The sequence below is a fragment of the Lampetra planeri genome, chromosome 45 (genome assembly GCF_965212315.1).
Source record: "Lampetra planeri chromosome 45, kcLamPlan1.2.h2, whole genome shotgun sequence".
Taxonomy (NCBI): Eukaryota; Metazoa; Chordata; class Hyperoartia; order Petromyzontiformes; family Petromyzontidae; genus Lampetra; species Lampetra planeri.
Window position 1 is genome coordinate 8,479,462 of NC_136151.1, and position 12,142 is coordinate 8,491,603.

At 47.6% G+C, this 12,142-nt stretch overlaps 1 protein-coding gene across 7 annotated transcripts in view; it reads right to left on the reverse strand.

Annotated features, from left to right (window-relative positions):
- LOC144733103 (S-adenosylmethionine synthase-like) overlaps positions 1-10,659 on the reverse strand; it is a 22,295-nt gene extending 11,636 nt beyond the window's left edge. Inside the window, exons 1-4 of one of the 7 annotated variants that reach the window (XM_078614859.1) lie at positions 10,472-10,659; positions 7,209-7,307; positions 2,145-2,222; positions 656-778 (exon numbers count right to left, since the gene is read on the reverse strand). In XM_078614859.1, the coding sequence (XP_078470985.1) occupies positions 656-778; positions 2,145-2,222; positions 7,209-7,290 (283 nt within the window). In that variant the 5' untranslated portion in view covers positions 7,291-7,307; positions 10,472-10,659. Of the gene's footprint in view, positions 1-655; positions 779-2,144; positions 2,223-7,208; positions 7,308-8,601; positions 8,740-8,783; positions 8,836-9,205; positions 9,249-9,271; positions 9,314-9,414; positions 9,438-10,458 lie in introns of those variants that run through there. The other 6 variants (XM_078614855.1, XM_078614862.1, XM_078614861.1 and 3 more) reach the window with 6 other exon arrangements.
- Between the last annotated feature and the right edge of the window lie 1,483 nt (positions 10,660-12,142).

Consider the following 12,142-nt stretch of genomic DNA (forward strand, 5'->3'; position numbering starts at 1 on the left):
GGGTGAGTGAGTGAGCTGTTGAGTGAGCGAGTGAGTGAGTGGGTGAGTGAGCTGTTGAGTGAGCGAGTGAGTGAGTGGGTGAGTGGATGAGTGAGTGAGTGAGCTGGTGAGTGAGCTGTTGAGTGAGCGAGTGAGTGAGTGGGTGAGTGGGTGGGTGAGTGGGTGAGTGGGTGAGTGAGTGGGTGGGTGAGTGAGCGGGTGACTGGGTGGGTGGGTGAGTGAGTGAGTTGATGAGTGAGTGAGTGAGCTGGTGAGTGGGTGAGTGAGTGGGTGACTGGGTGGGTGGGTGGGTGAGTGGGTGAGTGAGTGAGTGAGTGAGTGAGTGAGTGGGTGAGTGAATGAGCGAGTGAGTGAGTGGGTGAGTGGGTGGGTGAGCGGGTGAGCGAGTGAGTGAGTGAGTGAGTGAGCGAGTGGGTGAGTGTGTGAGTGAGTGAGTGGGTGCGTGAGCGGGTGAGCGAGTGAGTGGGTGAGTGAGTGGGTGAGTGAGTGAGTGAGTGGGTGGGTGAGTGGGTGAGTGGGTGAGTGAGTGAGTGGGTGAGTGAGTGGGTGGGTGAGTGGGTGGGTGAGTGGGTGAGTGAGCGAGTGAGTGAGCGAGTGGGTGAGTGGGTGAGTGGGTGAGTGAGTGAGTGGGTGGGTGAGTGGGTGAGTGATCCACCTTTGGCGGAGTCGTCGTAGCCGATGTGCTTGACGGTGTCTCTCACGACCTTCTGGTAGTCGATGATGGCGCTCGAGGTGATCTCCCCACACAGCAGGATCATGCCCGTCTTAGCCACACACTCTGTAGCAACAACAACAACATCAACATCATCAACATCATCATCAACAACAACAACAACAACATCAACAACAACAACATCATCATCAGCAGGATCATGCCCGTCTTAGCCACGGATTCTGTAGCAACAACAACAACATCAACATCATCAACATCATCATCAACATCAACAACAACATCAACAACAACAACATCATCATCAGCAGGATCATGCCCGTCTTAGCCACGCACTCTGTAGTAACAACAACAACATCATCAACATCATCATCAACAGTAACATCAACAACAACATCAACAACAACATCAACATCATCAACAACATCAACATCATCATCAACAGTAACATCAACAACAACAACAACATCAACAACAACATCAACATCATCAACAACATCAACATCATCAGTAACATCATCATCAGCAGGATCATCATCATCAGTAGCAGCAGCATCATCATCATGATCATCATCAGTAACATCATCAGTAGCAGCATCATCAGTAGTAGCAGCATCATCATCATCAGTAGTAGCAACATCATCAGCAGCATCATCATCAGTAACATCATCATCAGTAGCAGCATCATCAGTAGTAGCAGCTGCATCATCATCAGTAATATCATCATCAGTAGTAGCATTATCATCATCATCATCATCAGTAACATCACCTACATCATCAGCAGTAGCAGCATCAACATCAGCAGCAGTATCAACATCAGTAACATCATCATCAGCAGGATCATGCCCGTCTTAGCCACGCACTCTGCAGATCCAACAACACCACCATCATCATCACCACCACCATTGCCACCACCACCACCATTACCACCACCACCACCATCATCACCATCATCATCACCACCACCATTGCCACCACCACCATTACCACCACCATCATCACCATCATCATCACCACCACCATTGCCACCACCACCATTACCACCACCACCATCATCACCACTACCATCATCACCACCATCATCACCATCACCATTACCACCACCACCACCACCATCACCACCATCACCATCATCACCACCACCACCATCATCACCACCACCACCATCATCACCACCACCACCATCATCACCACCACCATCATCATCACCATCACCACCACCATCACCACCACCATCACCACCACCACCACCACCATCACCACCACCACCACCATCACCACCATCACCACCATCACCACCATCACCACCACCATCACCACCATCACCACCATCACCACCATCACCACCATCATCACCACCATCACCACCATCACCACCGTCACCACCACCACCATCACCATCACCACCACCATCACCATCACCACCACCACCATCACCACCACCACCACCATCACCACCACCACCATCACTCACCGCACGCAACTTTGGCGTTGGGATCTTGAGCGAGGTGAGCGTCCAAGACGGCGTCGCTGATCTGATCGCACATCTTGTCTGTGACGCGCAGAGAACAAAACAACGATCTCAGAAGAGGGACAGGACAATGACAATGCTACCAAACACTCTGTGGGTCTCTGTGTGTGTCTATGGGTCTCTATGTGTGTCTATGGGTAGGTATGGGTCTCTATGTATCTCTATGGGTCTCTGTGGGTCTCTATGTAGCTCTATGGGTCTCTATGTATGTCTATGAGTAGGTATGGAGCTCTATGGGTCTCTATGGGTCTCTATGTATGTCTATGAGTAGGTATGGAGCTCTATGGGTCTCTATGTATCTCTATGGGTCTCTGTGGGTTCCTGTGGGTCTATATGAGTGTCTATGCATCTCTGTGGGTCTCTATGGGTCTATGTGGGTGAATATGGGTCTCTATGGGTATCTCTGTGGGTCTCTGTGTATGTCTATGGGTAGGTATGGGTCTCTATGTATCTCTATGGGTCTCTGTGGGTTTCTGTGGGTATCTATGTGTGTCTATGGGTAGGTATGGGTCTCTATGTATCTCTATGGGTTTATCTCTATACCAGCAGTCATAATACAAACAAAAGAACACAACTCTGATAATGTATGTACACTGTCCTTGAAGTTGATTGGTCCACACCCGAGACAGCTTTTCCTTAGAGCCTAGTCTCACTTGGTGTTGGACCAGATGACGCCAAAAGGCGCACAACTCAAAGACAATGCACCATCAGAGTATGAGAGCTCGGGGTAAGCATCTACACCATTGGAACCTCCTTTGTCTTTTGTTTGCATTACGACTGCAGGTATTGTGGTCTATGCAAACATGACTCCTTGTAAAAAACGTGTCAGTTTTGTTGCCAGATAGAAGGGTAAAAAAACAATTATCATATTTTTACTGGCAAATGAATTTCCCATAGAACATAAACATTAGTTTAGTTTTAGTATGTGAGTCTCGATGAGTGTGGGTCTCTATGGGTCTCTATGATTCTACATGAGTGTCTGGAATTATGTGCGTCTCATGATGATATCAGACACTTGAGTATGGGTCTCTGTGTGGGTCTCTGTGAGTCTCGATGAGTGTGGGTCTCTATGGGTCTCTGTGAGTCTCGATGAGTGTGGGTCTCTATGGGTCTCTGTGATTCTACATGAGTGTCTGGAATTCTGTGCGTCTGATGATGATATCAGACACTTTGAGTATGGGTCTCTGTGTGGGTCTCTGTGAGTCTCGATGAGTGTGGGTCTCTATGGGTCTCTGTGATTCTACACGAGTGTCTGGAATTCTGTGCGTCTCATGATAATATCAGACACTTGAGTGTGGGTCTCTGTGTGGGTCTCTGAGTCTCGATGAGTGTGGGTCTATATGGGTCTCTGTGATTCTACATGAGTGTCTGGAATTCTGTGCGTCTGATGATGATACCAGACACTTGAGTATGGGTCTCTGTGTGGGTCTCTGTGAGTCTCGATGAGTGTGGGTCTCTATGGGTCTCTGTGATTCTACATGAGTGTCTGGAATTCTGTGCGTCTCATGATAATATCAGACACTTGAGTGTGGGTCTCTGTGTGGGTCTCTGTGAGTCTCGATGAGTGTGGGTCTCTATGGGTCTCTGTGATTCTACATGAGTGTCTGGAATTCTGTGCGTCTCATGATGATAACAGAAACTTGAGTATGGGTCTGTGTGTGGGTCTCTACGAGTATGCATGTCTATGGGTTCTAGATTTGAGGCTTTCGTGACTGCTGGCTACCATCAAAGGTTTGTACACAAAGCCATACAAATATACAAACACAGACATAATTTCAACCGTGATGATGGTTACAAACTGAGTAATCATTGGAAAGATGTTATTAACCGTGCAAAAAAAAAGATTTAACTACACTTATTTGGACCATCTTATTTGACAGACAACTATTACAGGTTATTGATAGACAGCCAGTTGCTTGTTGTTTTACCATGTTTAGTTGTTTTCTTTTCTCACACTATTGTTATGTAGGCCAGGCTTAGTCACAAACCGTACCTCTCCATAACAAAGGCTCAGCCTTTTGTTATGCAGTCTATTCTTAGTCTCAAGCCTCACCTTACCATATGAATAAAAAGTGTGCCGTACTTGGCCCTTCCCCCCTCTCCAACCATTATATATACGGAGTGGTAGCTCTTGAAATCTCTCATTTACTTGATACAGCTGTCGTGGCTGTGACGGTTCCACCTGAAGACGGAAGCTTGTGTTGCCTCCGAAACGTCGTGATTTTTAATTTTGTTTTATTTTACTTGTACGACAGCCGTATCAAGTAAATGAGAGATTGCAGGAGCTACCACTCCGTTTATATAATGGTTGGAGAGGGGGTAGGAAGGGCCAAGTACGGCACACTTTTTATTCATATGGTAAGGTGAGGCTTAAGAGTAAGAATAGACTGCATAACAAAATACCATTTTATATATATATACGGAGTGGTAGCTCTTGCAATCTCTCATTTACTTGATACGGCTGTCGTACAAGTTTGCTTGCTTACGACCGTGCAAATCTTTCGGTCGTTTTTTAATCCACTTCCCGTGATCCAATCGAGCTGACATTTTGCACACAGACTCGTTGTGCGTGACAATTAATTTTTGTCATAAATTTTTTCCCAAAATGTTACACTTTTTAGGCAAATTTTTTTTAATTTAATTACCAATTGCTTAATGGTGGCAGGCAATCATCTGACCCATAGGTGGCAGCCATCTCAAGCCAGAGGACGAGAGGACTCTAGCCGCCACGCATATAAAGGATTTAGAGTGAAAAACTTTGTTTTTACGGGTTAAATTTTTTGTTGTTGTTGACCAGTGTAATGTGACTGCTACCATTAATTTCCATATGATGATGATGATGTCAGCTATTTAGTTGAGCTTCTATCACTACGTAGCGATGGCTTCTGAACAACACAGTAGCTGAGTGGAGGCCTTAGACGTGGTTACATGAACTCGTTTATAGTTTAGATAAATAGTTTTAGTTTACTCTAAAACGTCTCCCCCCCCCCACACCCCCCTCTCTGCGTCTTGTTTACCCAGTTGCGTTATCTTGAATTGATTTTATACTCGCTGCTACTATCAGCACTTGCCCCTAGAGCCCTGCGAGAGGCTACACGGGGTAGCTTTGTCTGTCTGTCTCTGCGTGTGTGTGTGTGTGTGTAACAGCACTTGCCCCTACAGACCTGCTAGAGCCTACACGGGGGATCTTTGTCTGTGTCTGCGTGTGTGTGAGTGTAACAGCACTTGCCTCTACAGACCTGCTAGAGCCTACACGGGGGAGCTTTGTCTGTGTCTGCGTGTGTGTAACAGCACTTGCCCCTACACACCTGCTAGAGGCTACACGGGGGATCTTTGTCTGTGTCTGCGTGTGTGTGTGTGTAACAGCACTTGCCCCTACATACCTGCTTAGAGCCTACACGGGGGATCTTTGCCTGTCTCTGCGTATGTGTAACAGCACTTGCCCCTACAGACCTGCTTAGAGCCTACACGTGGGAGCTTTGTCTGTGTCTGCGTGTGTGTGTGTGAGTGTAACAGCACTTGCCCCTACACACCTGCTAGAGCCAACACGGGGGATCTTTGTCTGTGACTGCGTGTGTGTGAGTGTAACAGCACTTGCCCCTACACACCTGCTAGAGCCTACACGGGGGATCTTTGTCTGTGTCTGCGTGTGTCTGTGTGTATCAGCACTTGCCCCTACAGACCTGCTAGAGCCTACACGGGGGAGCTTTGTCTGTGTCTGCGTGTGTTTGTGTGTATCAGCACTTGCCCCTACAGACCTGCTAGAGCCTACACGGGGGAGCTTTGTCTGTGTCTGCGTGTGTGAGTGTAACAGCACTTGCCCCTACAGACCTGCTTAGAGCCTACCCGGGGGATCTTTGTCTGTCTCTGCGTGTGTGTGTGTAACAGCACTTGCCCCTACAGACCTGCTAGAGCCTACACGGGGGAGCTTTGTCTGTGTCTGCGTGTGTGTGTGTGTGTAACAGCACTTGCCCCTACACACCTGCTAGAGCCTACACGGGGGAGCTTTGTCTGTGTCTGCGTGTGTGTAACAGCACTTGCCCCTACACACCTGCTAGAGCCTACACGGGGGATCTTTGTCTGTGTCTGCGTGTGTGTGTGTAACAGCACTTGCCCCTACACACCTGCTAGAGCCTACACGGGGAATCTTTGCCTCTCTTAGGTGCTGCTACTCACAGCACTTGCCTCTATAGCCCCGCTAGAGGCTACCTGGGGGATCTTTGTCTTTGTTAGGTGCTACTACTAGCAGTGCACTTGCCCCTACAGCCTGCTGGAGGCTACCTGGGGGATACGTTTGTCTGTGCGTGACAGCACTTGCCCCTACAGCCCTGCTGGAGGCTACCGGGGGGACTTTTGTCTGTGTCTGTGTGCGTATAACAGCACTTGCCCCTACAGCCCTGCTGGATGCTACACGTGGCTACCTTTGTCTGTGTGTGTGCGTGAGACAGCACTTGCCCCTACAGCCCTGTAGAGCCTACACGGGGATCTTTGTTTGTGTCTGTGTGTGTGTAACAGCACTTGCCCCTACAGCCCTGCTAGAGCCTACACGGGGATCTTTGTCTGTGTCTGTGTCTGTGTGTGTGTAACAGCACTTGCCCCTACAGCCCTGCTAGAGCCTACACGGGGGATCTTTGTCTGTGTCTGTGTCTGTGTGTGTGTAACAGCACTTGCCCCTACAGCCCTGCTAGAGGCTACACGGGGATCTTTGTCTGTGTCTGTGTGTGTGTAACAGCACTTGCCCCTACAGCCCTGCTAGAGCCTACACGGGGATCTTTGTCTGTGTCTGTGTGTGTGTAACAGCACTTGCCCCTACAGCCCTGCTAGAGCCTACACGGGGGAGCTTTGTCTGTGTCTGCGTGTGTGTGTGTAACAGCACTTGCCCCTACAGCCCTGCTAGAGGCTACACGGGGTAGGTTTGTCTCTGTTAGGTGCTACTACTAGCAGTGCACTTGCCCCTACAGCCCCCTGCTGGAGGCTACCCGGGGGAGCTTTGCCTCTGGTACCCACCTGGGTGTCCCTCGCCCACCGACTCGGACGTGAAGAGGAACATGGCTCCCTCTTCGCTCTCCCCGGTCGCCTGAGGATTCATCGTGAACTCCGACGGGACTTTGAAAGGGGCACGAAAAAAACAACGAAAAGTTGAAAAAAGTAGAAAAGATTTAATGATTGGAAATCGATCTATTTTTTTTGTATCGTATCTTCAAAAAAAAAACCGACACGCGTGGAACGAAAATCGATCACGGGATCGATGCTTGTTGAACGAAAACGAGCAGATGGTTCTGTGACACGAGCTACCGTTCGATTCGCCCATTACGACGGAAACAAGGGAGAGAGGGGGGGGGGTGTCATTAGATGCGTCGAACAAAAACGAAAGATCCGCGGACCCCGCTCAGCTGACGCTCGATTGATCCCGGCAAGGGGAAAAAAAATGCATCGGGAGGATATCCGGAAAAAAAACAACAAAGTAGAAAAAAGTAGAAAAGATTGAATGATTGGAAATCGATATTTTTTTTTGTATCGTATCGTATCTTAAAAACAAGTATAACCCGTAAAAAACAAAGTTTTTCACTATCCTTTATATGCGTGGCGGCTAGAGTCCTCTCGTCCCTCTGGCTTGAGATGGCTGCCAGCTATGGGTCAGATGATTGCATGGCAGCATTAAGCAATTGGTAATTAAATATAATTTCACGAAAATAAATTGTCACGCACAACGAGTCTGTGTGCAAAATGTCAGCTCGATTGGATCACGGGAAGTGGGTTTAAAAACGACAGAAAGATTTGCACGGTCCTAAGCAAGCAAGCGAACTTAATATAAAGGCACGTAGAAGGGAAGTAATAAAATAGTAAAAATAAAACATAATAAAAAAATTATTAAAATATAATAAAATAATTATTTTATTATGTTTTATTTTTATTATTTTATTACTTCCCTTCTACGTGGTGACTTTACCGAAAGAACCAAGAAGATGAATCCCTGCAGTCATGAAAGCTTTAAATCAAAATTTAATATAACGGATTTAAAAACAACCGACACGCGTGGGACCAAAATCGATCACGGGGCTTGTCAATCGCTGATTCGTCGCTGAATCGGGGGAGCCGGATCGATGCTTTCGAACGAAAACGAGCAGACGGTTCTGTGACATGAGATCGACATCTACCGTTCGATTCATTAGAATGCATCGAACGAAAAACGAAAGATCCGCGGACCCCGCTCAGCCGACGCTCGATTGATCCCGGCGAGAGAAAAAAATACATCGGGAGGATATCCGCCATCGATTTGGGTTGTTCTCGCGTAGAAAAACAAAAAAAAACGATCGATTTGACGTCCTCGCGCGAGATGAAAAGGTGCAATAAAAGTGTCGTGAGGTACGCGAAAATGAGCGACGGGTGCAACTTGTACTTTTAATTTGACGGAAGAAACGTCCGAAGTGGCCCCCCCGATCGATACTCAATTGATAGGTGAAGAAAAAAACGTCCAAAGTGGCCCCCCTGATCGATACTCAATTGATAGGTGAAGAAAAAAACGTCCAAAGTGGTCCAACCCGATCGATACTCAATTGATAGGTGAAGAAAAAAACGTCCAAAGTGGTCCAACCTGATCGATACTCAATTGATAGGTGAAGAAAAAAACGTACAAAGTGGTCCAACCTGAGCGATACTCAATTGATAGGTGAAGAAAAAAACGTCCAAAGTGGCCCCCCTGATCGATACTCAATTGATAGGTGAAGGAAGAAACGTCCAAAGTGGTCCAACCTGATCGATACTCAATTGATAGGTGAAGAAAAAAACGTCCAAAGTGGTTCAACCTGATCAATACTCAATTGATAGGTGAAGAAAAAAACGTCCAAAGTGGCCCCCCTGATCGATACTCAATTGATAGGTGAAGAAAAAAACGTCCAAAGTGGACCAACCTGATCGATACTCAATTGATAGATGAAGAAAAAAACGTCCAAAGTGGTCCAACCTGATCGATACTCAATTGATAGGTGAAGAAAAAAACGTACAAAGTGGTCCAACCTGATCGATACTCAATTGATAGGTGAAGAAAAAAACGTCCAAAGTGGTCCAACCTGATCGATACTCAATTGATAGGTGAAGAAAAAAACGTCCGAAGTGGTCCCCTGATCGATACTCAATTGATAGGTGAAGAAAAAAACGTACAAAGTTGTCCCTCTGATTGATACTCAATTGATAGGTGAAGAAAAAAACGTACAAAGTGGTCCAACCTGATCGATACTCAATTGATAGGTGAAGAAAAAAACGTCCGAAGTGGTCCCCTGATCGATACTCAATTGATAGGTGAAGAAAAAAACGTACAAAGTGGTCCAACCTGATCGATACTCAATTGATAGGTGAAGAAAAAAACGTACAAAGTGGTCCAACCTGATCGATACTCAATTGATAGGTGAAGAAAAAAACGTCCAAAGTGGCCCCCCTGATCGATACTCAATTGATAGGTGAAGGAAGAAACGTCCAAAGTGGTCCAACCTGATCGATACTCAATTGATAGGTGAAGAAAAAAACGTCCAAAGTGGTTCAACCTGATCGATACTCAATTGATAGGTGAAGAAAAAAACGTCCAAAGTGGTCCAACCTGATCGATACTCAATTGATAGGTGAAGAAAAAAACGTCCGAAGTGGTCCCCTGATCGATACTCAATTGATAGGTGAAGAAAAAACGTACAAAGTGGTCCCCTGATCGATACTCAATTGATAGGTGAAGAAAAAAACGTACAAAGTTGTCCCTCTGATCGATACTCAATTGATAGGTGAAGAAAAAAACGTACAAAGTGGTCCAACCTGATCGATACTCAATTGATAGGTGAAGAAAAAAACGTCCGAAGTGGTCCCCTGATCGATACTCAATTGATAGGTGAAGAAAAAACGTACAAAGTTGTCCCTCTGATCGATACTCAATTGATAGGTGAAGAAAAAAACGTCCAAAGTGGCCCCCCTGATCGATACTCAATTGATAGGTGAAGAAAAAAACGTCCAAAGTGGACCAACCTGATCGATACTCAATTGATAGATGAAGAAAAAAACGTCCAAAGTGGTCCAACCTGATCGATACTCAATTGATAGGTGAAGAAAAAAACGTACAAAGTGGTCCAACCTGATCGATACTCAATTGATAGGTGAAGAAAAAAACGTCCAAAGTGGTCCAACCTGATCGATACTCAATTGATAGGTGAAGAAAAAAACGTTCGAAGTGGTCCCCTGATCGATACTCAATTGATAGGCGAATAAAAAAACGTACAAAGTGGTCCAACCTGATCGATACTCAATTGATAGGCGAAGAAAAAAATGTCCAAAGTGGTCCCTAATCGATAATCAGCTGACGATTAATACAAAAATCGATTTTTTAAAGTCGTTTTAAAACGAAAAGGCACGAGAGGAGTAGTAGAAAGAAAAAAAATGGCCGCCGTCAAGGTTAAAATGGCGGCGGGTGGAGACCACGTGCCGAACTTCTCACGGTGAGGACGCCTCGCTCCTTATATAGGGGGGAGCCCCTGGGGGGGGTGGGGGGTGGGGGGGTGGTCACATGACCAACCCCATCTGTAGCCACGCCCCCAACCACCCCTCCCACCACCCCAGCCACCACCACCCTCTCTTCAGGCAGGCAAAACTGACTGAGATAAATACAAAGGTCCCCCGTGTAGCCTCTAGCAAAGACAAAGATAAAGGTGCCCTGGGTAGCCTCTAGCCAAGACAAAGATAAAGGTGCCCCGTGTAGCCTCTTACATAGAAAAAAATGCACCGTATAGCCTCTAACAGAGACAAAGATGCACCGTATAGCCTCTTACATAGACAAAGATGCACCGTGTAGCCTCTTACATAGACAAAGATGCACCGTATAGCCTCTTACATAGACAAAGATGCACCGTGTAGCCTCTTACATAGACAAAGATGCACCGTGTAGCCTCTTACATAGACAAAGATGCACCGTGTAGCCTCTTACATAGACAAAGATGCACCGTGTAGCCTCTTACATAGACAAAGATGCACCGTGTAGCCTCTTACATAGACAAAGATGCACCGTGTAGCCTCTTGGGGTCTTGGGTGGGGGCATAAGTAACCACGACCACCACTCCTCGCCTCCGGTTGATGTGAACGCGAGCCCAAAGTATCCTGGGGCTTACAGCTTCCCACACCTCACCGCCACGCTCCCACGCCCCCTTCATTCTTTTGTTCAGAAGAAGAGCCACTCCCTGTTGTTTGGCAGTCTCCTGCCCCGAGTAGAGGACTGTCCACCCCTCATGGTGGCAGGAGCCAGAGCCGGTCCACCGGACCTCCTGAACACCGCAGAGATCCAGGCGGTACCGGTCCAGCTCCAGACAGAGGAGTGGCAGCCTCTCCTCTGAGCACACACACACAATGACCAGTACACCGGACCTCCTGAACGCCACAGAGATCCAGGCGGTACCGGTCCAGCTCCCGACAGAGGAGTGGCAGCCTCTCCTCTGAGCACACACACACAATGACCAGTACACCGGACCTCCTGAATGCCACAGAGATCCAGGCGGTACCGGTCCAGCTCCCGACAGAGGAGTGGCAGCCTCTCCTCTGAGCACACACACACAATGACCAGTACACCGGACCTCCTGAATGCCACAGAGATCCAGGCGGTACCGGTCCAGCTCCCGACAGAGGAGTGGCAGCCTCTCCTCTGAGCATACACACACAATGACCAGTACACCGACCTCCTGAATACCGCAGAGATCCAGGCGGTACCGGTCCAGCTCCCGACAGAGGAGTGGCAGCCTCTCCTCTGAGCACACACACACAATGACCAGTACACCGGACCTCCTGAATACCACAGAGATCCAGGCGGTACCGGTGCAGCTCCCGACAGAAGAGTGGCAGCCTCTCCTCCGCAGTGAGCGTTCGAACATTCCACGTGGCCACCCGCAATGACTTTTTGTTGTGTTTGGAGGAACCCC